Source organism: Lathamus discolor, chromosome 12 (genome assembly GCF_037157495.1).
Source record: "Lathamus discolor isolate bLatDis1 chromosome 12, bLatDis1.hap1, whole genome shotgun sequence".
Classification (NCBI taxonomy): domain Eukaryota; kingdom Metazoa; phylum Chordata; class Aves; order Psittaciformes; family Psittacidae; genus Lathamus; species Lathamus discolor.
Genome location: NC_088895.1, coordinates 1271089 through 1299037, shown reverse-complemented (window position 1 = coordinate 1299037; position 27949 = coordinate 1271089). Strand labels below are relative to the sequence as shown.

At 64.6% G+C, this 27949-nt stretch overlaps 4 protein-coding genes across 7 annotated transcripts; 2 read left to right on the top strand and 2 right to left on the bottom strand.

The window, feature by feature from the left end:
* The first annotated feature begins 82 nt into the window (after positions 1 to 82).
* On the top strand, positions 83 to 5198 carry SEC14L2 (SEC14 like lipid binding 2). Its single transcript, XM_065692174.1, has 12 exons — positions 83 to 231; positions 1345 to 1420; positions 1886 to 1929; positions 2075 to 2134; positions 2212 to 2400; positions 2768 to 2863; positions 3007 to 3067; positions 3143 to 3226; positions 3362 to 3468; positions 3563 to 3702; positions 4587 to 4756; positions 4838 to 5198. Exons 1-12 carry the CDS (start codon positions 178 to 180, stop codon positions 4987 to 4989), a joined length of 1233 nt encoding a protein of 410 aa, XP_065548246.1. The 5' UTR covers positions 83 to 177; the 3' UTR covers positions 4990 to 5198.
* A 396-nt stretch (positions 5199 to 5594) lies between these two features.
* MTFP1 (mitochondrial fission process 1) lies at positions 5595 to 7448 on the top strand. Of its 2 annotated transcripts, none has more exons than XM_065692175.1 (4): positions 5595 to 5701; positions 6559 to 6686; positions 6763 to 6995; positions 7249 to 7448. In XM_065692175.1, the coding sequence occupies exons 1-4, from the start codon at positions 5650 to 5652 to the stop codon at positions 7322 to 7324; spliced, it is 489 nt and encodes a 162-aa protein (XP_065548247.1). In that variant the 5' UTR covers positions 5595 to 5649; the 3' UTR covers positions 7325 to 7448. The 2 variants fall into 2 exon arrangements, with proteins under 2 accessions (XP_065548247.1, XP_065548248.1); XM_065692176.1 differs by having other exon boundaries at positions 5607 to 5724; positions 6504 to 6686.
* A 1632-nt stretch (positions 7449 to 9080) lies between these two features.
* Positions 9081 to 15942, bottom strand: GAL3ST1 (galactose-3-O-sulfotransferase 1). 3 transcript variants are annotated; one of them, XM_065692452.1, is made up of 3 exons: positions 15804 to 15942; positions 12347 to 12480; positions 9081 to 11126 (listed from the first exon to the last, which is right to left on the bottom strand). In XM_065692452.1, exons 2-3 carry the CDS (start codon positions 12469 to 12471, stop codon positions 9974 to 9976), a joined length of 1278 nt encoding a protein of 425 aa, XP_065548524.1. In that variant the 5' UTR covers positions 12472 to 12480; positions 15804 to 15942; the 3' UTR covers positions 9081 to 9973. The 3 variants fall into 3 exon arrangements, with proteins under 3 accessions (XP_065548524.1, XP_065548522.1, XP_065548523.1); XM_065692450.1 differs by lacking the exon at positions 15804 to 15942 and adding an exon at positions 14957 to 15227; XM_065692451.1 differs by lacking the exon at positions 15804 to 15942 and adding an exon at positions 14539 to 14606.
* A 4345-nt stretch (positions 15943 to 20287) lies between these two features.
* On the bottom strand, positions 20288 to 27247 carry PES1 (pescadillo ribosomal biogenesis factor 1). The gene is made up of 15 exons (XM_065692348.1): positions 27100 to 27247; positions 26626 to 26705; positions 26273 to 26426; positions 26079 to 26188; positions 24373 to 24544; positions 24037 to 24126; positions 22812 to 22928; positions 22612 to 22689; positions 22165 to 22254; positions 21851 to 21981; positions 21598 to 21723; positions 21333 to 21517; positions 21090 to 21229; positions 20759 to 20926; positions 20288 to 20498 (listed from the first exon to the last, which is right to left on the bottom strand). The coding sequence occupies exons 1-15, from the start codon at positions 27121 to 27123 to the stop codon at positions 20412 to 20414; spliced, it is 1752 nt and encodes a 583-aa protein (XP_065548420.1). The 5' UTR covers positions 27124 to 27247; the 3' UTR covers positions 20288 to 20411.
* Positions 27248 to 27949: the final 702 nt, after the last annotated feature.

Genomic DNA, 27949 nt, shown 5'->3' with positions numbered 1-27949 from the left:
CCATCCCCGCCCCGTCCCCCCGTGCCCCGCCGCTGCCCGGGCAGGGTCCAAGGCCGCGGGGCCGGGCCGGGCCGGGCCGGGGCGGGGCGGGCTGGGGGCGGCGCTCCGGAGCCTCCGCAAGCGGCCGCCGGCGCCGCGGCCCGGGAGAGGCTGCGCGACCCCCCCGGGGCCGGCACCATGAGCGGCCGCGTCGGGGACCTGAGCCCGCGGCAGGCGGAGGCGCTGGCGCAGGTGAGCGGGGACCGGCCCCGGTGGCCCCGGCATCCCCCGCGGCGCTGCCCGGTCCCGTCCCGGCTGCGCCATCCCAGCGGGGACCGCGGCCCCGAGCCCCCGGTCCCGCCCCATCCATCCCCACCGCTCCCGCTGGCCCCGCCGCGGGGTCCGGGCGAGCCGCGGCCGTCAGCCCCGGCGGTGGCCCTGGGGCCGGCCCCGCGATCAGCGGCGCCGCGCCCGGGTGGCTTCCCGCGGGGTCGTTCCTCCCACCGCGCCGGGGCTTCATCCTCGCGCGGCTCCTGGCCCCCCCGAGCCCAGGATGACCCCGCCGGGAGCCGGAGCCGGGATGGGGCACGGAGCAGAAACCGCCCCGGTGCTGGCGGGTGGGGGAAAGCGGAGCTGCGGAGCCCGTCCGTGGGCACCTTGTTCCCGGGGTGAAGGAGCTAATCCCGGGCTTAATTACACCTAATTCAGCGGCAGATAATCCCGTCGGCCTCATTAAGAGCAGGTCCTGGCTTGGTGCGGGGACCTGGGCCATGTGCCGCGGGCACCTGCACCCGGACCCAGCTGGGACCCACAGTGTGTCACCGGAGCGGTGCCATCCCAAAGGATGCCAGCGGCGATGGGGAATGGTCCGGTGGAGGGGGCCGAGAAACCTGGAGAGGGGCTTGGGACAAGGGCCTGTAGGGACAGGCCAAGGGGAATGGCTTGAACCTGCCCGAGGGGAGACTGAGCTGAGCTCTTAGGCAGAAGCTCTTCCCTGGGAGGGTGCTGAGGCGCTGGCACAGGGTGCCCAGAGAAGCTGTGGCTGCCCCATCCCTGGCAGTGCTCAAGGCCAGGTTGGACACAGGGGCTTGGAGCAAGCTGCTCCAGTGCAAGGGGTCCCTGCCCGTGGCAGGGGTTGGAGCTGGAGGAGCTTCAAGGTCCCCTCAACCCAAACCAGGCTGGGGTTCTCTGCTCCCTGCAGCCCCGCACAAGGGGACCAGCTCGGGGACACCAAGTGCTTGGGCCCAGCCATGCGCGGTGGCAGGCACAAGGTGTGGGTGCCCCTGCCCTCCTGGGGCACAAAGCGGCGGCTTTGGGGTTTCCGGTGGGATCGTGGCCCCTCCAGCAGCCCCTCTTCCCTGGCAGTTCCGGGAGAACCTGCAGGATGTGCTGCCCTCGCTGCCCGCACAGGACGACTCTTTCCTCCTCAAGTGGCTCCGAGGTGACCCCAGGGTGGGGGACACACGTTGGGGGTGATGGAGCCAGGAACACGCATTGGGGGTGATGGAGCTGGGGATACGTGGGGTGATGGAGCCGGGGACATGCATTGGGGGTGATGGAGCCAGGGATGCATGTTGGGGGTGATGGAGCTGGGGACACCTCTTGGGGGTGATGGAGTCAGGGACGCGCGTTGGGGGTGATGGAGCTGGGGACGCAGGTGATGGAGCCAAGGATGCATGTTGGGGGTGATGGAGCCAGGAACATGTATTGGGGGTGATGGAGCTGGGGACATGCAATGGGGGTGATGGAGTCAGGGACATGCAATGGGGGTGACGGAGCCAGGGACATGCATTGGGGGTGATGGAGCCAGGGACATGCATTGGGGGTGATGGAGCCAGGGACATGCATTGGGGGTGATGGAGCCGGGCTGGAGCACCCGTTGGAGCTGAGCTCTGCTGTCCTGCAGCACGCTCCTTCGATGTGCCCAAGTCAGAGGCGATGCTCCGCAAGGTGAGAAGGACCCCCCCCGGCCCCCCCCAAGCTCCCGGTTGTCACTGAGATGGCCCTGTTCTCAGACCTGCCCGCGGGGTGCACCCCATCCCATGGGATGGGGGGGTCCCCAGATCCTCTCAGCTCTGCCCCCCCCCCCCCGCAGCACCTCGAGTTCCGCAAGCACATGGACGCCGACAACATCGTGTCATGGGAGGCCCCCGAGGTGGGTGTCCCCGGCCGCGGGGGGTGCGCCGGGGGGGTCCCATCCGCATGGGTGCCGCTGACGGCGGCGCGGCGCAGGTGATCCGCAGGTACATGTCGGGCGGGATGTGCGGCTACGACCGCGAGGGCAGCCCCATCTGGTACGACATCATCGGGCCGCTGGACGCGCGGGGGCTGCTGCTCTCGGCCTCCAAGCAGGACCTGCTCAAGAACAAGTTCCGCGACTGCGAGCTGCTGCGGCGCGAGTGCGAGGAGCAGAGCAGGAAGGTGGGGCCTGACCCATAGCGTGCACCCGGGCATCCCCAGCCCCACCACCCAGTGTCCTCCCCACCCCTCCATGCCCAGTCCATCCCCACCAGTCTGTTCCTGCCAGCCCCACAAGTCCACGTCCTGTCCCTCCTGCCACAGATCATGTCCCTGCCAGCTTCATAAGTCCACATCGCTCCCGTCCCTACCCCTCAATGTCCTCCCCAGCCCCATAAATCCATGCCCACTCCATCCCCACCACCCAGTGTCCCAGCCCCAGCCCGTGGTGCCGTTCTCCCCACTCCAACACCCGCAGGAGGCTCTGCCCAGGGTGTTGCAGCCCCATCCCTGGGGCCGGACCCTGCCTGACTCCCCCCCTCCATCCCAGCTGGGCAGGAAGATCGAGACGGTGCTGATGGTGTACGACTGCGAGGGCCTGGGCTTGAAGCACCTCTGGAAGCCAGCGGTGGACACGTACGGGGAGGTGAGGCTGTGGCAGCGACACCAGGACCGTGGTGCAGGAGCAGGCCCCTGTTGTGCCCTGTACCCCGTGAGCGTTTTGGGGTGGGGGTCCCTGCCCGTGGGGGGTGCGCGGAGGGGGCTGATGGAGCTCTCCCCGTCCCACAGCTCCTGTCCATGTTCGAGGAGAATTACCCCGAGTCCCTCAAGCGCCTCTTCATCGTGAAGGGTGAGTGTGGGCACGGGGCCCCTGCTCGCACCGGGGGGTGCTGACCCCCCCCGTAACACCCCCATCCACCCCCAGCCCCCAAGATCTTCCCCGTCGCCTACAACCTGGTCAAACACTTCCTGAGCGAGGACACCCGCAGGAAGGTCGTGGTGCTGGGATGTGAGTCCGGAGCCATCGCACGGGTCCCCACATCCCCCCCGCTGCCTCCCGTCCACCGGGGGGGGGGCCGTGGCTGCGCTGGGGCTCCCCACGGCGCTCCTGTGCCCCCCAAGCACCGAGTCCTCCTCCCTGCAGCCAACTGGAAGGAGGTCCTGCAGAAGCACATCGACCCCGAGCAGATCCCGGTGGAGTACGGGGGCACCCTCACAGACCCCGATGGGGACCCCAAGTGCTCGAGCAAGGTCGGAGAAGCCCCAGCGCACCCGTGGGTTCCTGAGGGGGTGCAGGGGTGGTCGCCCCCCCCCATACCCACGTCCGTCTCCACCCCCTGTGCAGATCAACTACGGGGGGGACGTGCCGCAGCACTACTACGTGCAGGACCAGCTGGCGCAGCAGTACGAGCACAGCGTGGTGGTGAACCGCGGCTCGTCCCACCAGGTCGAGTACGAGATCCTCTTCCCGGGCTGCGTCCTCAGGTGAGGAGGGGGCTGCACCCCACGGGGATGGGGGGACACAGCACAATGAGGGGACCAACGTGATGGAGGGGACACAATGCAATGAGGGGATGAGTGTGATGGAGGGGACACAGCGCGATGGAGGGGACACGAGGCGATGGGAGGGACACAGCGTGATGGAGGGTACACAGCGCAATGGGGGCGACAGCGCGATCGGGGGGACACAATGCGATGGGGGGACACAGCGCGATGGAGGGGACACAAGGCGATGGGGGAGGACACAATGCGATGAGGGGATGAGTGTGATGGAGGGGACACAAGGCAATGGGGGGGACACAATGCAATGAAGGGGGACACAATGCAATGTGGGGTACACAGCGCGATGGAGGGGACACAGCGCAATGGGGGCGACAGCGCGATGGGGAGGACACAATGCGATGGGGAGGACACAATGCAATAGGGGTGACACAACGCGATGGAGGGGACACAAGGCAATCGGGGAGATGCAATGTGATGGATGGAAGGGGGGTGACACAAAGCGGTGGAGGGGCACAAGGCAATGGAGGTGACAGCGTAATGGAGGGGAAACAAGGCAATGAAGGGACACAACGCGATGGAGGGGACACAACGTGATGCCGGGAAACAAGGCAATGGAGGTGACAGTGTGATGCAGGGGACACAAGGCAATGAAGGGACACAACGTGATGCAGGGGACACAGTGGGATGGAGGGAACACAGAGGGATGGGGGGACACGATGCAATGGATGGGATAAAAGGCACTGGGGGTGACACAATGCAATGGCGTGACAGCGCAATGGTGACACAGTGCAATGGTGACACAATGCACCGGGGGTGACACAGCGCACTGGGGGTGTCCCCACCCCGCGGCTCTCCCCACGGCGCAGGTGGCAGTTCCGGACGGAGGGCGCTGACGTGGGCTTCGGGGTGTACCTGAAGACCAAGGCCGGGGAGCGGCAGCGCGCGGGCGCCATGACCGAGGTGTACCCCAACCAGCGCTACAACTCCCACCTGGTGCCCGAGGACGGGTCCCTGACCTGCTCCACCCCCGGCATCTGTGAGCGCACCCCCCCCCCCCCCCGGGGCACCCCGGGCTGCTCCCCCCGGCGCTGACCGCCCCGTTCTCGCCCCGCCGCAGACGTGCTGCGCTTCGACAACACCTACAGCTACCTCCATGCCAAGCGGGTGAGCTACAGCGTGGAGGTGCTGCTGCCGGACGCCGCCGCCGCGCAGCAGATCCAGCGCCTCGGGGACCGGCCCAGCGAGGAGAGCCTCAACCACAGCCCCTAGCGCTGACCCCCCCCGGCTGCCGGAGCCCCCAGGATGGCCGCAGCCGCCCCAGGATGGAGACGGGGCTGAGGCCCCCGAGCGCAAGGACCAAGGAGGGGCTGAGCGGGGCTGGAGGGGCGGGAGCCCCCGGGGAGCCCCCCAGCTGTGCCTTAGGGGGCTCCTGGGCCCCCACTGCTGCGTGGGGTGGGGGGAGTAAAGGGACGGATGGAGCTGGGTCACCTCTGGTTATTGTCACCCAGCCCCACAACCAAACCCTGCTGCCCCCCCCCCAGCCCCATAACCGGACTCTGCTGCCCCCCCCCAGCCCCATAACTAGACCCTGCGCCCCCCCCAGCCCCATAACCGGGCCCTGCTGGCCCCCCGAGCCCCATAACCAGACCCTGCGCCCCCCCCAGCCCCATAAGCAAACCGTGCTGACCCCCCCAGCCCCATAACCGGACCCTACTGCCCCCCCCCCCCCCCCGGTAACTACTCCCCATTGCCCCCCACCCTCATATCCCAGCCATGTGACCGCCGCTGGGCGTCACGTGACTATTTCCCCTCCCGCAGCCCCGCGACGCCCCGCCCCTCTCGCGTGCCCCGGGGGGGCGGGGCCAGGTGACGTGTCCCCGGAGGGGCGGGGCGGGCTCGTGCTGCGGCGGGAGTGGGAGCGCGCGCGCCATGGGGGCGGCGGAGCCCGACCTCTACCGGGACACGTGGGTCCGGTACCTGGGTGAGCACCGCGGCGGGCACCGGGTGAGGGGCACGTGACACCGGGCACGTGACACCGGCACCGGGCACTTGGCACGGGGGCACCACATCGGGGCGGGCACCGGCACCGGTCAGTGCGCAAGGACCGGGTACCGGCACCGGGCACTGCACATGGACCGGGTACCGGCACCGGGCACTGCACATGGACCGGGTACCGGCACCGGTCAGTGCGCAAGGACCGGGCACCGGCACCGTGCTTGTCCTCAGGCACTGACACCGGGCGCTGTGTCAGGCAGCGCGGTTGCATCAGGCACCAGCACTGTGTTAGCAGGTGCCAGGCACTGACACCCGGCACTGGTTATGCACAATGCACTGAGTACCGGCACCGGGCACGCACACTTGTCCTTGGGCACACGCACCGGGCACCGGGTACCAGACACCAGCACCACGCACTGCATTGCGTCGGACACCGGCACGGTGCAGCCAGTACTGACATTTGCCCTTGGACACTGACACCGGGTACCAGCACCACACACCGAGCACTGGCACTGGGTACTGTTGTCCCACCACACTGGATAACAGCATCGCACACTGGCACCAATACTGGGTACCAGCGCCGCGCACCCGGGCACTGGGCATTGCCACTGCACAGCGGTCACCATCACTGGTCCTGGCACTGTGCGCCAGCAGCACGTGCTGACCCTGCACTGCCCCTGGGGACTGGGCACAGGCACCGGCACCGGTGCTGGTCACCGACAGCCGCGGGGTCCCGCGTGACCCATCTGCTCTGACCCCTCCGTGTGGGTCCTCACTTCTCCCAGCAGGCACAGGAACAGCCCGGGGGGTCCTGGTCCCCACTGACCCCCTGCTGCCCCCCAGGTTATGCCAACGAGGTGGGTGAATCCTTCCGCCCGCTGGTGCCGGTGCCGGTGGTGTGGGCCAGCTACGGCGTGGCCACCGCGTACGTGACTGCCGATGCCATCGACAAGGGCCGCAGAGCTGCCACCGTGAGTGCCACCCCCCCCCACCAGCCCCCCCCACTGCTCCATCCCCATGCCCTGACCCCCCCTCGTCCCCCTCCAGGCGCATGTGCAGGACCCAGCGCAGGCCACGCGGGTCGGGGTGGCCGTGGTGGACACGTTCATCTGGCAGAGCCTGGCCTCGGTGGCCATCCCTGGCTTCACCATCAACCGGCTCTGCGCCGCCTCGCTGGCCCTGCTGGGCACCCTCACCCGCTGGCCGCTGCCCCTGCGCCGCTGGGCCACCACTGCCCTGGGGCTGGCCACCATCCCCGTCATCATCACCCCCATCGACAGGTAAGGGGACACCCGTGGCATGGAGCGCTCCTCATCCCAGGGGAACCTTGGAACTGGGTGGGGGAAGCATGGGGTGATTGAGGGGGGGTCCAGCCCCACAGGGATGACCAGGAACTGGGTGTTAGTAGGGCCCTAAGCCTGGTTTTGGTGACACCCGGGATGCTCCTGGCATTAGGGACCACCCCAGCCACCCCATCAGAGCCGGTTAACCAGGGACACCCCCCGCTGCCCCGCTTCCCTTCTCCTGCCACAGGACCGTGGACTTCCTGATGGACTCCAGCCTCCGCAAGCTCTATGGGGCACCAGGAGAGCCCCCGGCCCCGCACTGAGCCCCCCCGGGGACACTGAACCTGATCTTGGGGTGCTGAGACCCACAACTGTGAACCCCCCTCCCCTGATCCCACACCCGGTGACAGCCCCGGGGCTGGTCCTAATAAACCATTTCAAGGCTGACCCTGTTGTGGGTGGTGTTTGGAGACCCCATGGCCATGTCCCCTCCCTGGGGACACACACACACAGGTCTGGCTGTGTCCCAGCCCCTGGGATCTCCACCTGAGGATGGGGGGTCCCTGATCACCCCCCAGCACCCCCAGGTGCCAGCTGGAGCCCCTCCATCCTCCCACAGGCACTGCCAGTCCCATGGGGGCTGCCACCATGTCCAAGGTCTTCAGTGGCGCCTCCCGGCACCCAAATCCCCCCAGGCAGAAGCCACCTGCTCCAGCGCCATGGCCTGGGGCTGTGCCACCGTGCGCGGTGGCCACGTGTCCCAGTACCACGAGGTACCACCAGGGTGATGTGGCTTCCAGGCAAGGTCATGGGGGCCCCAGCCTGCGGTGGCATCTGCATGGTCCCACGCGGACAAGCTTTAGAGAAGAGAGAACCACTTTTAAGTGGGGAGGAGGAAGGGGGGCACCAGCTCACCCCCAGCCCTGCGCCAGGCTCTGGTGGTCTGGAGCCATCTCACCCCCTTTGTTCATCTCTGTGGGGATGAGGGCTCCCCCCACGCTCTGGGACATTGCCCAAGGCCTGTGCCAGCAGAGCCCCAACCATAGCAGATGCCACCAGCGCCAGCCTGGCCAGCAGGAACCTGGCACCGCGCTGGGGACAGCGCCAGACCAAGCAGGGCTTCAGCAGGCGGGGTGGTGGGTTTGGGACCATGGGGCTGGAGGTGTCCACTCACCTTCCCACCACAGCACCTTCTGCACCAGCAATGGTCCAGCCATCTCCCGGTGGGGTGTCCCCTCTCCTGGGAGCCCTGGGGCAGGATGCGGCCGATAGAGCCTGTGAGGACCCCCAGGATCCCAAACCCACGTGTGCCACCGCATCCTGGCCCGGTCCCCAGCAGCTCTCTGGGAGGGTGTCAGCGCAGTGGCACAGGGCTCTCCAGGAAGGAACTGGGAGCTGGGACAGGGTCTCCAGCAGGAGCACATCCCATCCACACTGCAGAGCTGCTGCTCCCTGCCCCGGGGCTCACTGCTGGCCCCTGTGGGGACAGGCAGCCCTGGGCACGCAGGGACAGCAGCTTGGTCACAGCCAGGACCTCAGATGTCCCCACATCAGCCAGGACCAGAGCTCAGATGTCCCCACATCACAGCCCCCGGCCTCGGCACGGGGACATGCGTGGGGGCATCATCTCTGCAGCCACCTCTGGCCTCAGAACTGGCTTCTCCATCCGCTTATCTGCGGAGACAACCGGTGGCTGAGCTGGGATTTGGCACCTGCTCCCAGCAGGAGAGCTCAGCACGGCATGGGAGATGCCATGGAGCTCAGGCAGGTGCCCCAAGCTCTGTGTCCAGGACCCACGTGCAGCACCATGCGCAGCCGAGGTGGTGGCCCCAGACTGACCCTTAGGGTGTGCATCCACCCCAGTACTGATGGTGCTTCTGGGGACTCCCTCCAGCAGCCGAGCTGGGACCTGGTGGCACAAGGGGGTTGGTTGTGTCACCCGTGGTGGCTGTCCCACGGGTCTGGTGTCCCTGCAAGGCCAGCAGAGTGGATCCATGGTCCTTGGCCTCCCCCTGGAGAAAAAGGAGAGGGATGGAGGTGGCTGGGCCACCCTTGGGTTAAAAACTGCCCCAAACACCATTATCTTACAAAAGTAGAAGGGCTCATTTATTTATGGTCTTCCCAAAGGGAGCAGAACACGGGCTGGGGGCCCTTTGCTGCTGGGGAGCCTCAGCCACAGGTGCCACCAGAGGCATCACTGGGATGGTGGCCACCAGACCCCGTTCCCCATCTCCTTCGCACACCAGTTCTCACTGGACCCTGTGGCCTTCTGGGATGTCCCATGTAGGGACCGGGGCCACGGGGCCCTCTAACCAGGGTGATGTGGGGCTGGGAGGGGACTTGCTGGGTGGATGCTGTTCACTGTGGGGACCATGAGCCCACTGACAAATGGGCTTTTGGGGTGGGTTTTCCATTCTCTAAGTGGCTCCAGGTCACAGCCCAACGTGGACCATGGCTACAGGTAGGCTGAGAACGTGCTGCACTCATCACCGCACGGGCCAGAACCCCTGGAGGGGTGCAGCAGCCCCCAACACACAGCTCGAGGAGCTCAAGGGAAATGGGGTGATTTGAGGAGCCCCTTGAGGTTTGGGTTCCCTGGTGGCAGCTCTGCCCACCCCAGACAATGGGGACACCCTGCCCATGCTGCCTCCAGCTGCAGGGTGCTGGACGTGCTGCTCCTGCCACAACGTGCCCTTCATGAACGCCTCCTCCAGCCTTTCCATGGAGAAGGAAGTGGATTCTCCTGGGAAAAAACCACCCCAAGCCCCCAGTCCTTGATGCTCTCGGGGGCCGAGGGAGAGGCTCTGGTGGGTGCCCAAGCACTGCAGGAAGCTGGTGCAGGGTACCCCGGACCATTCCCAGGTGCTGGGGCCTCCAGTGGGTTCTGCTCACGTCCAACCAACAGACACCATGAGTAAGAAAAAGGAAAGCACCTGGCTCCTCCCGGGGGAGAGCGGGACCCCCGCCACCCCCTACCACTTGAGGAAGTCCCTCACGCGGCTCCATAGCTTGGTGATCCAGAGGTTGACCCCCAGGTCGGTCAGGTACTGGATTTCGGGCGTCAGCATCTTGCGGCACAGCTTCTGGTGCTTCTTGTTGATCTTCTTCTTCAAGTTGTAGCCCAGGATGGACTTCTCCCCCAGCGGCTGCCAGGGTTGCATGGAGGACTCCTGGATGGCGCTGGCGTCCACGGGGTGTCCCCCATCGATGCAGATGCTGTTCATCTTCTCATTCTCCCGCTGCAGCTCAGCCACATCCCTGGCCATCCGCTCCCTCCCGTAGGCCTCCACTTTACGCCAGAAGGTGGCATTAAAATAGCGGTAGAGCTTGGCGTCGATGAGGTTCCAGGAGGTGGCCTTCTCGTAGAGCTCAGGTGTCAGCCGGGACACAGTGGAGCCCTTCCGGGCATTGAGCTTGAAGTAGAGGACATCCTCCAGCTGCCAGCACAGTAGCTCCTTCAGCAGCACCAGCGACTCGTCGAAGTACTCGAGCAACATGACAAGGTGGAAACGCTGATCTATCTCCCGGATGTGCTCCTCCACCAGCGGGCTGTTGGCGTTCATGTTGTTGTCATAGCCCAAGTCGAAGAAGAGGAGGTTTTGGAGGTAGTGAGCATTGAACCCGTTGGGGTCATAGTAGTGCCAAGGGTCCCGGAGGAACTCCGCCAGCTTGTCGTCCCCGCTCAGCTTCCAGGTGAGGGGAATGACGCGCCCGAAGTAGTGGAAGGAGGACTCGAAGAGGTAGGCAGGGTCCCGCAGCACCGTCACAAACGTGGTGTCAGCCGGCAGGAGCTTGCGCACCTCCTCGTAGTGGAAGCGCATGTGGTTGCAGATGATGTTGAAGCAGGCACCGGGCCGGTAGTGCTGCACTTGGCTGCGCTCGAAGAACGCGGGGTAGTAGAAGTCGTTGCGGCCGTTGGGGAAGGCGAACTTGAGGCGGTGCTTCTCGCCAAAGCGGAAGAGGATGTTGAGGATGGTGCTGCTGGCCGTCTTGTGCGTCTTCATGAACATGATGTTCACCTTGGGCACGCAGCTCCGGCCCGACGCGCTGCCCGTGCCGTTGGCTGCCGCGGCCAGAGCCTTGCCGGGGGCTGCAGAGGAGGAGCAGGAGGAGGAGATGGGGATCCTGGTGGGGACAAGATGGGACAAAGTGAGAGGGCAGCTGGGCCAACACGGTTCAGCCACCACTGAGGCTCAGCCGTGTTCCTTCCTGGAGGAGCTGGATGGGGAAAGGGTGCTCAGCCTGGGGATGGGTGCTCACCCCCAGCACCCATTAGGATCCCCAGTGCAGAGGAGGTTGGGTTTGGGCAGAGCCCCCTGTACCCCACACCATCCCCAGAGCCCCTGAGCCACCAAACCAAGCTCACCCACGCCTGGACAGCCCCAGTCACTGAGAATGTGCTGCTGTGGGGGTCAGACTCCACCAGCATCAGCACAGCCTGAGCAGAGGGGTCCCCATCCTTCCCCCTGGGCTTGGCTGTGGTGGCCCTGGTGATGTTGAGATGTGCATCAAGACAAGCCCTCCGTGGCCATAACTCCATGGACAGGAGCTATTAACATTCTTGTGAGGTCTGGAAGCTGCCCACCCCTTGTAGGAGCTGTGGAGGATCCAGCATCCCAGTGAAGAGGTGAATAATCCCCATGCCCAGCTCCACAGATGGGCACTGGGAGCATCATGTGTTTTACCCGAGCTGCCTGGGGCAGGGACCACAGCCCTCTGTGAGTGACTCTGGACACTGTTAATGAAGGTGCAAAGCTGATCCCTGATAACGATCCCTTTGGGCAGCATGAGCAGCAGCTTATGCAACACCCACAGGTGGATCCTGGAGATAAGCTTAGAGATAAATTCAGTGCCAGGAGCTGAGCAACGGAGAGCTTTGAACCTCTCCATGCCCATTGCTCTGCGTGACAGTGTACATGTGGCAGCCCTCTGGTAACTCCTAAGGACAAGCCCTCAATGATAAGCACCCAAGTAACTGCTCCCCTCTGCCTGCTGCTCCTGACTGCTGGGGAATGTCCCTGCGATGCTTTTCCTTCTCCCAGGGGACACAAAGCTGGGGTGGGGTGGGGGTCCTGCACCTCCTCGTCCCACCATCACCCACGGTGTATGTATGGGTGCACACATCTCCATCCTGCCTCAAGGTGAGCATCCTCAGCCCCCCGGGGAGCTGGGGTTCCCCTTCACCGACTTATGGGGTGCAGACACTGGCATGAGGTTGTAGGGAGGGGATGTCTTGGTGTGAAGCCATCAGAGCCTGGGAAACCCCAGGATTTTCCCAAGCTTTCCAGGGCTGGAGAGCTCTGGTTGGGTATGAAACAGGGCGGCCGAGCTGCGCGGGCACTCACTCTGCCATGCTGACTTGCAGCGGAGGGACGGCGTAGGAGTAGAGCAGCAGCATGAAGCTGGTCAGGAGGGTCCCCAGGATGAGCCCCTTGCACATGGACCTCCAGTGCTTCCCATGATGCAGCATCCTGGTCACCTGCAGGAGAGGAGAGCTGTTAGCGCCGGGAGATGGGGAAGCTGGGACAGAGAGGGCTCAACTCACCTGTGCTGGGGAGCATCTCACTGTGTTTTGGCACTGGCACTGCCAAGACTGAGGTGAGGCAGCACCAGGCATGTCCCCACTGCTGGCACAACCGCTTCATGGCCAAGGAGCAGCAGCTCTGCTCAGCCTGAGCAACCTTTGCCCACCTGGAGGAAACCCAGCAGCCTGAGCTAGAGCCAGGGGAAGGAAGGAGCTGCCATGGGGTAGAGCAAGAGGACTGGAACACCACGAACATGAGCAGGAGCTTTCCAAGGGCACTGGGACCCCTTTTCCCAAGGAAACCTCCAGCTGCACCAGGAGCTCCATCAGCTCAGGGATGGATGCTGCTCTGTGCACCCAGCGCAGGCATGAGGGAGGTCCTGGGGCCTCCAGCAGCACTGAGGGCAATGTTCAGCCTTGGGTGGCTCCAGGTGGGGACAGGGGGGACACGGACCTATTGGGCAAGGGGGACCCGGGGCAGGATGTCACCTCCCTGAGCACATTACACGCGTGTGCATGCAGCGGGGCATGCACAGCCAGAGGGCACATGCACACAAACACACATGCACATATGCATGTATATGGAGATGCATGTATTCATACACACTGGGACACAGACACATATTGTGCATGCACACACAGGTACATGCATCTATGTGTGTTCATGCACCCACATCCATGCAGACACATGTGCACACATGTATGCACTCATAAATGCCCCCTAAGGACACAGACACCCTTATGCTTGCACACCCAGGGACACACACACACACACACATGTACATCCATGCACACACAGGGATACACACACACATGCACACCCAGGCATACACAGGGACACGGACACACACATACATGCACACACACACACATACATGCACACCCATACACACAAACGGGGACACACACACACATACATGCACGCACACACACACATGCACACACACACACACATGCACACACACATGCACACACACACATATGTGCACACACACATGCACACACACACGCACACACACACACATGCACACACACACACACACATGCACACACACACACATATGCACACACACACACATGCACGCACACGCATGCACACACACACATATGTGCACACACACATGCACACACACACACGCACACACACATGCACACACACACACATGCACACACACACGCACACACACACATGCACACGCGCACACACACACATGCACACACACACACATATGCACACACACACACATGCACGCACACACATGCACACACACATGCATGCACACACACACACATGCACACACACACACATGCACACACACATATGCACACACACACACATGCACACACACACATGCACGCACACACACACACATGCACACACACACACATGCACACGCGCACACACACACATGCACACACACACACATATGCACACACACACACATGCACGCACACACATGCACACACACATGCATGCACACACACACACATGCACGCACACACACACACATGCACACACACACACATGCACACACACACATATGCACACACACACACATGCACACACACACACGGATACACACACACACATGCACACACACACACGTGCACACGCATGCACGTACAGGGACACACACACAGAGGCGCGGGCCCACCTCTGTCCCCCCGGCACCGCCGGGGACACGGGGGGGGGGTTCGGGCAGCTCCGCTGGCCCGCGGCCGCATTGCTGCAGGCTGTCCTCTGCGGCAGGACACGGGGACGAGCCACCGTGACCGCGGCACCGGGGCTGCCAGCGGAGCCGGGAGCCCCCCCCGAGCTGGGGCAAACCCCGCAGCCCCCTTCCATCCCGGGGCTTGGAGCTGGCTGAGGTTCAATGTCCATCCCAACCCCGACCATTCCGTGATTCTCCGACTGAGCGGCAGCAGCATCTCCCCAGCCCCGGCTCTTTCCTCCCCGCCATGCAGCGAAGCCCCCTCTGTTTATCCCCGCTGCCCCCCAAGCAGGCGGGTTACCTGGTGCGGGCAATGCTGCTGGGACACGCGGAGCCCGGGCGGCTGCTCCCCCTGCCCGCCCCCCCCGGCGCCTCGGGTGCTGAGATTTCCAGCTCGATGAATAATGAATGGAAAGTGCAACCGGAGCCCGGGCTGCGGCCGGGCGCGGGGCACAGCTCGTCCTGGCCCCCGGCGCGGCAGCGAGGACACCGGCGGCGGGGGGGCACCCCAAAAGCTCACCCAAGCGCTGCGCTGCAGCAGGGACGGAGGTCAGGCAGCGCCGGCTGCAGCCAGCCTCATCCTGCCCGGTGCGTGGAGCCGGTGGCAGGCGCAGCACGGCACAGATGGGACACAGCGGGTGTTCAGCACAACCACACGGGAGCGGGTGGCCCTGACCCTTACCCCAGCCCGGCTCTGAGGACCGGGGGGTCTCACATACCCGGGAGCAGCCAGAGTTTGGTCTTGCCCACGGTCACCATCCACAGTGGTAAAAGGTGCTGGTGGGAGCCAGGCAGCGCCAGCGGGGACACCCACCAGCACCGGGGTGAAGCTGCATCCCGCTGGCTCATGGGTTGTCCTTGTCACCACAGCAGCACTGACCCCAGGGAAGCAAACCAGCTCCATGAGCCCGGCTCCAGCCCCGGGGGGGTCCTGCTATCCCCCCCGGAGCAGCAGGGAGCCCCATCCCTGGGCACTGGGATGCCAGGAGGATGGAGCTCCACCCTGGCTGGCTCCCTGGGGTGGCTCTGGCAAACAGTTCCCAACCCAGCTCCTCTATTGACTTTGCCTTCAATGAGTGGCTTAATTATTAATAGCTTGCTGAGAGAAACGTGGTGACTGAGGCGCTCTCCTGGGGCTGCGTTAGTGCCGGGCAGCTGCAGCGCCAGCTCCCAGCTGCCTGCTTGAAATTCCCAGCCGGAGGACACGGCAGCACCGGCCATTTCCCCACAGGTCACTCCCAGCACGGCCCAGGCCATGCGGCTCTGCAGCTCCATCCGCATGTCCCAGCAGCTCCTCTGGTCCTCTGGGACATCCCAGAGCCTTCTTTGGGGTTTTCTCTATAGGTGCCATCTCCTTTACATCCAACCACTATAGCTGCTGTCCACATCCACCTGCCCCTTGCTCCTCTAGCCCTACAAGCCCATGGAAATGGTCCTTATCCCACAATCCCAACTTAATGCAGACATGATGCTTCCTACCCCCCTTGCACTCCCCTTACGGGTGCAAACGCCCATCCTCACACGCCCCGCACACCCTGCCCCCCAGATCTGCCCCCCAAGCATCACCTTTTCCTCTGCTTGAGCTGCTCCCTGTGAGCCCTCCCTCTCCTCTCCTGGGCTGGCCGAGGCGCAGGGGGAGCGGGTGGCACGGGGCGGGGGTGCCGATGCTGCTCCGACATGGAATAAGCTCTTCCCGGCAGCTCCCCGCGAACGCTGGCTGGTCCGAAGCCTCCCCGCTAACCACGGCGCTTACGGCATCTCCGGGGGCCCGGCCCCGTGTCACTGGCCTGGGGAAGGGGGAGAAGAGGCAGCGGTGAGGGGCGCTGCGGGAGGGACGCGGGGCTGCGGCCGGGCACTGCCCGGCTCACCCGGGCCAGCCCCTGGGTGCCCGCGGCCACCCCGAGCCTCCGGCTCCCCACCCACCGCCGCGGCACAGAGGAGGCATTGAGGCGCTGCCGGGCAGAACAACGGCCACGTTTGTCTCCATCTGCGCCACCGGCCTCAACGGGGACATTGTCACCGGCAGCGCCCAGCCCGGCATGGCCCTGCGCTGGCAGCCGGGGTGCCGCCGGCCGCGGGGGGACAATGGCTGCCCCTCGGCGGTGGCACCCGGCTCCTCGCCTCTTGCCGTGTCCCATGGCTGCTGTCAGCTCCCACCACCGCAGCTCACCTGGAGGTGGGGGGCTCGGCCCCACAGCCCCGTGCCTGCCGCCCCGGGGTGCCCGGCCAGCACTGCGCCAGCTCCTCTTCATCCTCCCTCCCGCAGGCTCCCTGCCCTCCCTCCCCGCGCCTGCCCTATCTAAAGAGCTTTTATGGCCTTCGTGGCAGCAATATTTATGCTCCCTGAACCCAGCCCGTGCGATAACGATGGAGCCACTGTGCTGCCACCAGCCTTGCCCACAGTGCTGCTCCCACTGCGCTGCGCTGGCGATCTGGGGGCACCCAAAACGCATTTGGGGGCTCAGTGGTGCTGCTGCCTGCTCAGCTGCAGAAGACACAGCCCCATGGGCAGCATCACCCCACGGTGGGGCAGGAAAGGGGCCATTGTGCTCCCGGACCGGTCCTCGGCACTTCCCACTCCTGATCCTCACCTGAGCCACCAGGATGGAGGGGTTGGGGTTAGCTGAGCCCCAGGGCAGCTCTTGCCCCATCGCAGGCAGTGGTCACATCCTGCCCTGCCTCGGCAGGGCGAGGTCCATCCCGGGGTCAACCTGTGCAATCCCCAGGCTGCCCCAGCCCTGCTGGGGAGAGCCAGAATGTCCCCTGTCATGGCGAGACAAGGGACGAGGAGCTGCCACCACCCTGCAGGGGCTGGCATGGCCCTGCTCCCCTGGGACACCCCCCGGCCGTGCAGGGGGGATCTGACAGCAGAGGGGAAAGGGCACCTCTGTGCAGGGGAGAGAGCAAGTGCCCGAGCGAGCACAGGCAGCTCCGGGACGCGTCCTGCTGGAGCAGAGGCTGCTGTGGGACAGGGACAGGAGGCCTGGCCCAAGTGTGTCCGAGCTCATGGCCTCGTCCAGCCCTTCTTTGAATGCATTTCCAGTTGCATCTAGCCCTGCCTGGGACCATGCCAGGGATTTCTCCTCCCAGGCCCATCTGTCACAGGCCACGACACCAGATTAAATATCAGCCCTGGCTCTTCCAGCCCTTTCCATTCCCTCACCTGGAAACAGCAGCGCGGGGGCAAGGAACCACCCCACAGCCTCTCCACAGGGCACCTCTCCATTCCGGGGTCCCCCTTTGTTTTGGGAATGCTGCCACAAAGAAATCCCACCCGGACAAGGAGCGCGGGATGTGGGGTAGATGAGCCGGGAGCTGCGACACCCCACCTCCAGCACCCCTGTAACCCACCCCCAGGAGGCCTCACCGTGTCCCCCACCCACCTGGGAGAAGGCAGAGCGAATCCCCCCGCTCGCGCTGGGAAGCGGGGCTGGCGCGGGGGATCCCGAGGGATGCGGTGAGGAGCCGGGCTGGGGCACGGGCAGCAGCACCCGGTCCCGGGCCTCGGTCCTGCCGGACACGCACTGCCCAGGCGTGGCGACACAGGGAGCTGTCACGGGGAGAAGGTGTCATCAGGGTGGGAAAGACAGGAACCGGTGCCTGCCCAAGTGGTGCGACCAGTCCTTGGCCTCTGCCAGCCCAGCCCAGCGCCATGAGCCCAGCACCCACCCCAGCACCACGCCTCTGGGTGCTGTGAGTGATGTGGGTGTCTGTGGGTGCTGCAGGTGCCTGTGGGTGCTGTGGGTGTCTCTGAGTGCTGCAGGTGCCTATGAGTGATGTGGGTGTCTCTGGGTAATGCAGGTGCCTATGAGTGATGTGGGTGTCTCTGGGTAATGCAGGTGCCTATGAGTGATGTGGGTGTCTCTAGGTAATGCAGGTGCCTATGAGTGATGTGGGTGTCTCTGGGTGCTGCAGGTGCCTATGAGTGATGTGGGTGTCTCTGGGTAATGCAGGTGCCTATGAGTGATGTGGGTGTCTCTGGGTGCTGCAGGTGCCTATGAGTGATGTGGGTGTCTCTGGGTGCTGCAGGTGCCTATGAGTGATGTGGGTGTCTCTGGGTGCTGCAGGTGCCTATGGGTGCTGTGGGTGTCTCTGGGTGCTGCAGGTGCCTGTGGGTGCTGTGGGTGTCTCTGGGTGCTGCAGGTGCCTGTGGGTGCTGTGGGTGTCTCTGGGTGCTGCAGGTGCCTGTGGGTGCTGTGGGTGTCTCTGGGTAATGCAGGTGCCTATGAGTGATGTGGGTGTCTCTGGGTAATGCAGGTGCCTATGAGTGATGTGGGTGTCTCTGGGTGCTGCAGGTGCCCGTGGGTGCTGTGGGTGCTCGGGCTGCGGTGCGGCTGGGAGGCTCCACTCAAGGTCTCCTGGCCCATGGTGGAAGCCTGGCTCCAGGTGCAGCTTCCCAAGGGCTCCCCCCATGTGCTGGGCACCCCCCCCCTTCCCAAGAGGTGAAGTCAACGAAAGGGGAAAAACGAGGGGAAAGGAAATGAACAGGAAAATGCTCCCGAGTCCGAAAGTGAGGGAAGGGAGGGGAAAAGAGAGGCACGGAGCAGGGCAGGAGGGGCAGGGAAGGAAGAGGAGGGCAGGCAGCGGCGACTGCGGGGCCGCGGTGAGCCCATGGCCGAGGCGAGCCCATGGCCGCGGCCCTGCCCCCGGAGCGCAGCCCCCCGGGACTCCTGCGGGGTGCGGCGGCCCCGCGCCGCCCCGCACAAGGCTCCCGGGGGCCCGCAGCCCCCGCCATGGCCGCCAGGACCCGGGCTCACCAAGCCCAGGGGAGCCCCCCCGCACCTCGGGACCCCCCTTGCCCCCCGCCGAGGAGCCAGGGAAGGGGAAGGCGCCCCACGGACGCTGCCCGCTGCAGGCGCTCCCCTGCTGACCGCCCCGGCAGCCACGGGCAGGCCTCAGCCTGCGAGCAGGCCCCGCGGTGGGAACGGGTGATGGGGGGTGTTGGGGAGAAAAACACGGATTTAGGGGAAAAGCGGGGGCAACGCTGCTGGAGGGGCTGCCAGCCACCCCCGGGGTGCTCCGCACGGACCCCTGCCACTGGAGCAGCTTGCTCCCAGCCCCTGTGTCCAACCTGGCCTTGAGCACTGCCAGGGATGGGGCAGCCACAGCTTCTCTGGGCACCCTGGGCCAGGGCCTGGCCACGGCGTCCCCTCAGTGCCCCCCCAGCAGCCCCGGTCACGGCCACGGTGCCTCCTGGGTCAGTTTGTGCCCTCGCCTTCATCCCGGCACCGGGCACCGGTGAGGAGAACCCGGCTCCATCTCCCCCCCCCGCCATTGCCAGCATCGCGCCGAGCACCCTCTCCCCCGGGCCCTGCCGCAGCCGGACCCGCTCCCGTGCCCGCAGGCACCCTGCCCCTCGCTGGCCATGGCGCACCAGGAGCGGCCGCAGCCCTGCCGAGGGCAGGGCGGCCCCCCCGGCCTCCCCCCTCCTGCCCCACGGGCTGTGCGTGCCCCCGGCCATGGTGGTGGCCCATGGAAAGCCCCAGGCCCTTCCCTACAGAGCCGCTTTCCAGCCCGCTGCTCCCCGTGGCCCCGGGTTGAGCTGAGCACAAAGCCAGGGCAGAGCAGACCCTTCCCAACCCCGCTGGGGGCAGCAAGGACGGGCAAAGGGTGACAAGGAGCAAGGTCAGAGCCACGGTGCGCAGGGGTTGGGGCACCTGGAGCAGGGCCCCCGCAGGAGGAGCCCCCTCCAGCCCCACACGTGCACGGGATGCGGTGCGGTCCCCCCGCAGCCAGGAGGGAGGAGACAGCACTGGGTAAGTGTCACCTGCCCTAATGACACGTAAAAAGCCAAGAGGGTGGCTCTGGGATGGGCTCCTCTCCACCAAAGCCAGGGTGCTCTGTGCTGGGCAGTGCCCGGCAGCTCCTGCTCCACCGTGGGGCTGCTCCTCCACCCAGGGCTGTGCCAATCCAAAAGGAACAACCCCAGAGGGACCTGCAAGAGCCTCCTCCTCCTTCCTCAGGAAGCAGAGGTGGCACCAGCACGAGGGGCTGGTGACACTGATGCCGTGGTCCAAGGCAGGATGAGCAGCACCGGCGCAGGGCAGCACTGGGAAAGGCACAGCAGGAAGTTTATTTACAGAGGGGAAACGGTTTCATTTTGCGTTCCTGTCCCAGGATCAAAGCTGAGGGTTCTTCAGCCAAGGACAAGGGTGGCCACAGGGCACAGCCCCGTCACGCTCGCCGTGCCTTCTTGCTTTTCTTCTTCTCCTCCTTGACAGCAGCATCGTGGGCTTTCCTCTTCGCAGCGAGTTTGTTTGCCTGTGGAGAACCACAGTCAGAGCCACGTGCAGCCACGGAGGGCAGCTCTGCCCTGGACCCACCAACCCCCGGCTGTAACGTGGAGAGATGGACCCATACTGCAGGCACCCGGGTCGCTGCCCTCACCAGCTGCAGCAGAGCAGAAGGAGCAACCTCGAGCCGGCACAAGGTGGGACAGACCTGGCTTTAGTGATCCACCACCACGAGCCCATTTGGGAAGAGGCAAAGGTGCTGGGCCCACAACAGCCCTATGCTCCTACCTCTCGGACTTTCCTCTTCTTGCCAAACATGATCTTCTTGTAGAGGTATTTCTCCCTCTTCTTCATCATCATGATGGCCAGGCGCTTCTCCTCGCTCTGCTGCTCCTGCTCCAGGCGCTGCTTGTCCTCCAGCTGCAGCTTCCCGGCCGTCACCGTCACCGGCAGCGCCTGCAGGAGCCAGAGCTCAGCACCCGGAACCCACCGCCCTCCGCAGGGACGCACGGAGCACCCTCCACAGCAGGCAGCAGGTCCTGAGCAGGGGCAGGGCTCCAGGACCCAGCGGAGCGGTGGCTGCAGGAGCAGCACAGCCGCAGCAGTGCCAGCTCTGTACCTTGTTGCTCTGAGTCTTCTGCTCTTCCAGCTTCTTTAATTTCATCTCCTCTTCCTTTTCAGACTCATCTTCCTCCTCCTCCTCCTCCTCATCGTTGTTGTCCTCCTCTTCCTCCTCTTCTTCCTCCTCACTCTCTTCATCTACAGACAGAGCACCGTTATGAATGGCAGAGCAGGCACCAGCTCCAGAGCAGGTCCAGCCCTGCTCAACTCCCCAGCTCCTGATCCCAGAGCCTGGCGTCACCTGGCTCCTCTCCCCTCTGCATCGCCAGCAGCTTCAGCTTCTCAGGAGGGATGTAGTCTCCCTCCTGCTCTGTCACGAAGGGCGAGAGGTGGGGGGGCAGCAGCACCCCCGGGAAGTAGTCAGCCACAGGGAGGCACAGCTTAGCATTGACCGAGTCGAAGACCCACTGAGGCTGCAGGTAGTACCTGTGGGGCAGAGGGACTCAGGCTCCGGAGCTCATGGGCTAGAGGGGAGCGTGGTGGGACAGCTCTCGTGCCTCACCGACCTGCCAACAACCTGCTGCTGCACCTGGGGCCGGTCAACGATCTGGTGGGTGATGGATGGGTCGCTCACGTCATAGGTGGCCCCGATGCACAAGGACTTGTCCCACGAGACTTGGCCACCGAAGCACCTGCCAGCAAAGCCCACTGAGGGGTCAGGCAGGCAGGGGGGCCCACGGGGTCCCCTCGCCTGCAGCAGGTCAGGCAGATCGGCCCCCAAGGCCTGATGCAGGGGCAGCAGCGGGGCACAGCACGTACCGGATGACAAAGGCCAGCGGCTCCCGAGGCACCTCCCTGTTGAGGAAGAAGCGCAGGCCCTCAAAGAGCTTCTTGTGCTTCTCCAAGGCCTCCTGCTCCTTCTTCCTCGCGTCCATCTGCTCCGCAGTCTCCTGCTCAGAGCAAAGTATTCAGCCTCCTCCCCAAGACCAGCCCCTGCCAAGCCCTCTGCAGGGTGCCAGCCCCATTGTGCTCCCAGTCCCTGCCAGCACCACACCAGCCCCTGCCTGGGCACAAAACCTACCCCAGGCAGGATGCCCCAAGGCCAGGGCTGAGCCCCACCACCAGGCTCTTACCCCCTCCACTGGGAACTCATCCAGCTCCACCTCCTCCTCGTGGGTCGGTGCCACCACTCGGGCCAGGCTGGAGCTCAGAGCCGACAGCTTCTGCAGCAGGAGGAGATGAGGAGGGTCAGGCCCAGACAGGGCTTTGGGATGGCAAAAGGGGCAGCCTCATGGGGGAGAAGCTTCTCGGACCAAGAGGTCACAAGACTGGAGAGAGATTCAGCCTCCTCTGTGTACTGTCCCACCCCAAGTCCCCCACCACGCAGAAGGGACGCCAAGCACAGCTCCTCCCTTGTTCAACAAGGAGTTTGAGACCAGCCTCCTCCACCACGGAAGGGTGTGGCTCTGCTCCTCAGTCCCTACACACCAAGTGCCCCACAGCAGGAGGAGGTGTGGGGTCAGGACACCAAGACCACGCAGGATCCTCCCATGGAGCACGGTGACAGCAGTGTCCCTCACCTCCAGGTAGCTCTCCGAATCCATGGCGTATTCCTTGCCCTCTGCAGGCTTCAGCTCAGCATCGGCCTGGCCATCGATCTGGGGGGAGAAACAGGATGTGGGGAAGCAGCTCCCAAATCCCAGAGACCCCAAACACCCCCTGACCCTCCAGCATGGCCTCGCTTCCCAGCACCCCGAGCCAGGAGCAGCTGGTGCCTCACCTTGGGTGGGTAGAGCAGGTTGAGGGACTGGTAGAGGCGGAAGTTGACGAAGCCCAGGAGCGTGGTGTAGAACTCGGTGAAGGTGGCCATCACCCGGTAATCCACATCCGTGGGGTGCTGCGGGCACAGCGAGGGTGAGGACACAGGGACAAACTCCAGGGAGGGAGAACTAATGCTGCCTGGGCAGGACATGGGCTGGCCAAGGAGATGCTGCAGGGCGAGCTGGAGGGGTGAACCTCAGCAGGGGCCAGACAAAAAACTGGGAAGCCTCAACCCAACTGTGCCAAACCCAGGGGTGAAATGAAAGGATCCTGCCTGGCAAGGGGGAATGGTTCTAAACTGACAGAGGGGAGATGGAGCTGAGCTCTTAGGCAGAAGCTCTTCCCTGTGAGGGTGCTGAGGCGCTGGCCCAGGGTGCCCAGAGAAGCTGTGGCTGCCCCATCCCTGGCAGTGCTCAAGGCCAGGTTGGACACAGGGGCTTGGAGCAAGCTGCTCCAGTGGAAGGGGTCCCTCCCCGTGGCAGGGGGTTGGAACTGGATGAGGTTTAAGGTCCCTTTCAACCCAAACCAGCATGGGATGACTCCGTGATACAATCTTGGCAAGGTGCAGCACAGCGATGAGTCTGACTTGGCTCCTCACTAAGTGGTACCAGCCTCCTTCCTCAGGTTAATCTTTAATTGCTGATTGAGGCATATTTGGTAATTAACAAGAGAAAACAAGGAACTGGGGAGGCTGGTACAGACAGGCATGGGGACACGGGGACAGCCAGCCTGGAGGCTGGGCCCCACTGGGCCCTTTATGCATTCCACAGCATGAGCGCCACAGGGTGGTCCCTCAGCTGTCCTTGGGAGGGACTTTAGCAGCGCCTGTTGTGTCTGATGAGGGGTGACAGGTTTGAACTGAAAGAGGAGATTCAGGCTGGACATGAGGAAGGCATTTTTCACCATGAGGGCAGTGAAACACTGGCACAGGTTGCCCAGATTGGTGGTGGATGCCTCATCCCTGGAGACGTTCAAGGCCAGGCTGGATGTGGTTCTGAGCAACCTGGTCTAGTTGAAGATGTTCCTGCTCATTGCAAGGGGCTGGATTAGATGAGCTTTGGGGATCCCCACCAAGCCAAACTCTGATTCTGTTCTAACCCTTCCCCATCCCAGCGAAGGCAGCAGTGGGGCAGCAGCAGCGCGGGTCCCGCACAGATCCTGCCGTGTTCCCCCCTAGTACTCACATCATGGGCAAAAGTGTAAGGGGTGATCCATGTGATGGGCTGCCCCAGCACCTCGGCCTGGTAGTAGATGCCCTTGATGGAGAGGAAGACCTGGGAGGGACAGGAGAGAAGGCTCAGGGGAAGGAAGACCATGGGTGCTCCCTTGTCCCGTTCTTGTCAACCCTTCCCCTGTCAGTGGAGTCATCAGGGGAGTATCAGGCAGCCCAGCAGCACCCGTTCCCCAGCTGAAGCACCAGCACAGAGGGCCCAGTGCCATCCAGGGGCACAAGCTCATCACCACCACCACAATCCCCCAAGGGCGGGGGTTCTCTGCACCCCCCTTCCTGCAGCACCCACCTTGCGCAGGGAGCGGGAGGCGATCACGTAGTTGAGGAACTCCACGGCCAGGCGCCGGCAGAGCTGGATGGTCTGGACGTGGCACTTGCCTGTGCGCGGGAAGGTGGAGAACAGGAAGCACATGGAGAGAGCATCGTCCAGGTCCCGCAGCGCATCCACAAAGGTCGGATACCTGTGCCCAGGCAGGAGGGGGAATCACACACAGCCACGTCCACCAGGAGCTGCTGGGGCTCGTGGAGACCATGCAGGACAAGGGGACAGGAACCAAAGAGCATCAACCTCCTGCACATCCCACCGGACTGGTGACCCACAGTGATGGGGTGTCCCTGCTGGGCACTGGGGAGCTCACAGACACCAGCTCCTGGGACTCAGGGCTCTCCAAGGAGCCAGGACAGCAACAGCCCAGTTACTGCATGGTGCCAACAGGTTTTAGAGCACCCACAGGCACTGAGTGATGGGGAGCCATGAGCTGGACTGATCCCCAGAGCATAGACAGCAGCTCAAGGAGGGGATCCTGCCCCTCTGCTGCGCTCTGGGGAGACCCCCCCTGCAGCCCTGATCCAGCTCTGGGGCAGCAGCACAAGAGGGACGTGGAGCTGCTGGAGCGAGGGCAGAGGAGGCCACGGGGATGCTGCGAGGGCTGGAGCAGCTCTGCTCTGGAGCCAGGCTGAGAGAGCTGGGCTGGGGCAGCCTGGACAAGAGAAGGCTCCTGAAGGGGAGACCTGAGAGCAGCTCCAGTGCCTAAAGGGGCTGCAGGAACCCTGGAGAGGGGCTTGGGACAAGGGCCTGTAGGGACAGGCCAAGGGGAATGGCTTGAACCTGCCCGAGGGGAGACTGAGCTGAGCTCTTAGGCAGAAGCTCTTCCCTGTGAGGGTGCTGAGGCGCTGGCACAGGGTGCCCAGAGAAGCTGTGGCTGCCCCATCCCTGGCAGTGCTCAAGGCCAGGTTGGACACAGGGGCTTGGAGCAAGCTGCTCCAGTGGAAGGGGTCCCTGCCCATGGCAGGGGTTGGAGCTGGATGAGCTTTAAGGTACCTTGCTACATAGACCAGTCTGTGACTCTGAATCCCAGCCTGCAACCACCAGGACCAGTGTTCCTGCGGTGCAGCACAGCGGCCCAGGGCACTCCTTGGCCGGATGAAAGCTGCAGGACTCAAAGGCTGCAGTCAGATGGTGAGGTCCCACCACTCCAGCAGCGCTGCAGTCACAGCATCCCCCATCCCGAGCTTGCTGGGGCAGCGCCTGCCCCTTGCTGCCATTTCCCTTTCCTCAATCTGCACCAGCACAATGAGGTCCCGGACACCACAGGACAATGAAGAGACACTGAGGTTCCTTCCCTGCTTTGGTTTTCTCCTCTCCCACTGCCACCAAACCCATCAAGTCATCAACAGTCACCATCCATCAGCCCTCCCTCTGAGCAAAACAGTGCCCAGGGAGAGGAGGAGAGCTCTGAGCATCTTCCTGGAGATCCCAAATCCATCTGGGATGGCCGGGCACTCCCTGCTCACTCATGCATTGCTACAGCCAGCTTGCAGCACACCTGCCCTTCTGCTCCAGCCCAGAAACACCAGTTTCCATCACCCTCCCTGCAGATACACACAGGAGATGGATCCCTAATGAGGGATGGACACAGCGAAGGCTCCACAGCTCCAGGGCAAGCTCCCGCCCAGAGGACAGCTCTGCCAGGGCAGGGCATGCAGCTCACCCACCTCTCCTTCACAATGTGGTCAAGCTTGTAGGTGGGCTTGTTGTCCTTCAGCCGGTCTACGGTGCTCCACTCGCTCTTCCCGTACGCCTTCCGGAGCTTCCGCACGAACACCTGCGGGACAGCGGGAATGCTGGGGGGGTCTGCGGGAGAGGCCGAGCCCCCAGGGCCCCTCACGGGCTCCTGATGGGAAACCACCTTGTACTCCCGGAACTTGTTGACGATGGGCTCATGGAGGAGGAATTTGATGTCCTTGAGGAGGTAGAAGGTCCTGGGAGCCGTGGAGCCTTTGTTCACCTTCTTCTTGTGCTTGGGCTCGTGGGGATAGATCCCTTTCAGGATGCAGAGGCGCCTGGGGGCAGTGATGAGGGTGAGACACGGGGGCTGTAGCACCCAATGGTGCTGCCACCCCTCGGACACCCAAAACCACAGCACCCTGAGATCCCGGGGCATGCAGGACACAACACCCGGCTCCCCATGGCGAGGGCCCATAGGGACACCTGCCACAGGCCCCATCTCCTGCGGGGGTCCCGGTGGGATGCTGGGCGCACCTGAAGTCGGGCAGGCTCAGCTGCAGCTTCTTCCGCGCCCGGTTACGGGTGATGTAGTTGGTGGCGGCCCCGCGCTCGTACTGCGGAGAGACGGGGGCAGTCGGTACAGGGAGCGCTGCCAGCGGGACGGGGAGGGGGAAATGCGCGGGCGGAATAGAGCCAGTGGGCACGGCGAGAAGAGGGGGAGACCGGCACCGGATGGGATGAGGGGGGGCACGGGAAGGTACAGGGGGAGACGGGGAAGGGGGAACGGACACGGCAGGACACGGTAGGCCATAGCAAGGTACCGGGGGGGGATGGACCCGGTACGGACACAGCCGGGTACCGGGGGGGGTGGACACGGTACGGACACAGCCGGGTACCGGGGGCATGGACACAGCCGGGTACCGGGGGGGGGGGGTGGACACGGTACGGACACTGCCGGGTCCCGGAGCAGGAGAGCTCCGGTGCGGGGAAGGGGGGGGTAACCAGTACCTTCTTCTTCTCCACCCCTCCCATGGCCGCTCCGCCGCTGCCGCGTGCTCCTGGCGCGCCGCAGGACCCCGGGCTGCCCGCGCGCTGCCTGCAAGCGGGCCGCGGGACCCGCACCCACCGGAGCCGCGCCCGGCCGGGGCGGGGCGGGGGGCGGAAACGGAGCGGGCAGAGCCGGCACGGACGTGACGTGACCGCGCCGGGGCAAAGCAGGCGCGCTGTGGGCAGCCCGCGCGGCCCCGTAGGGGGGGTCCTGCGGCGCGGGGCACGCCGGGGCGTGCGAGGCGAGGCGGGGCCGGGGGCGGCCGCAGGGGCCGGGCGGGGCGGGGCTGGTGCCGGTGTGGGCCCCGTCCCGGGGTCTCGCGGAGCCCGCTCGGGAGAGACCGGGCCTGGGGGGTCCGGCTCGTGGTGAGCGCCCGCAGGGGCTCCGTGCCCGGCCCCGGCCTCGGCGAGCCCCGGGATCACGAGCTGAGGAGGTTCGGGTTGGTCTGTGCCGCCCCCGGGTGGAGCGCGGGGTGGCACGGGACGGGCAAAGGCGTTATGAGCCACAGCTGCGAGCACAGAGGGGTTAGAGCCGATAGCGCCCAGCACAGAGGGGTTAGAGCCGATAGCGCCCAGCACAGAGGGGGCTCCTCGGCCCCACTCTTTGCACAGGAATGGGCTGTTTGCCTCGAAACAAACCAAAACCACCAAACAGACCACAAATGGGGAAAAGGAACAATTCCGAGGTGGAAGGGGTTGATGGAAGAGAGGCATTGAGGCTCTGTTGGCTCTGCTCTCCCCGGGCTGTTCTCCTGGGCCAGTGCTGCCGCGCGGTGGCACCTGAGCATCCACTGAACATGCACCAAGAGCC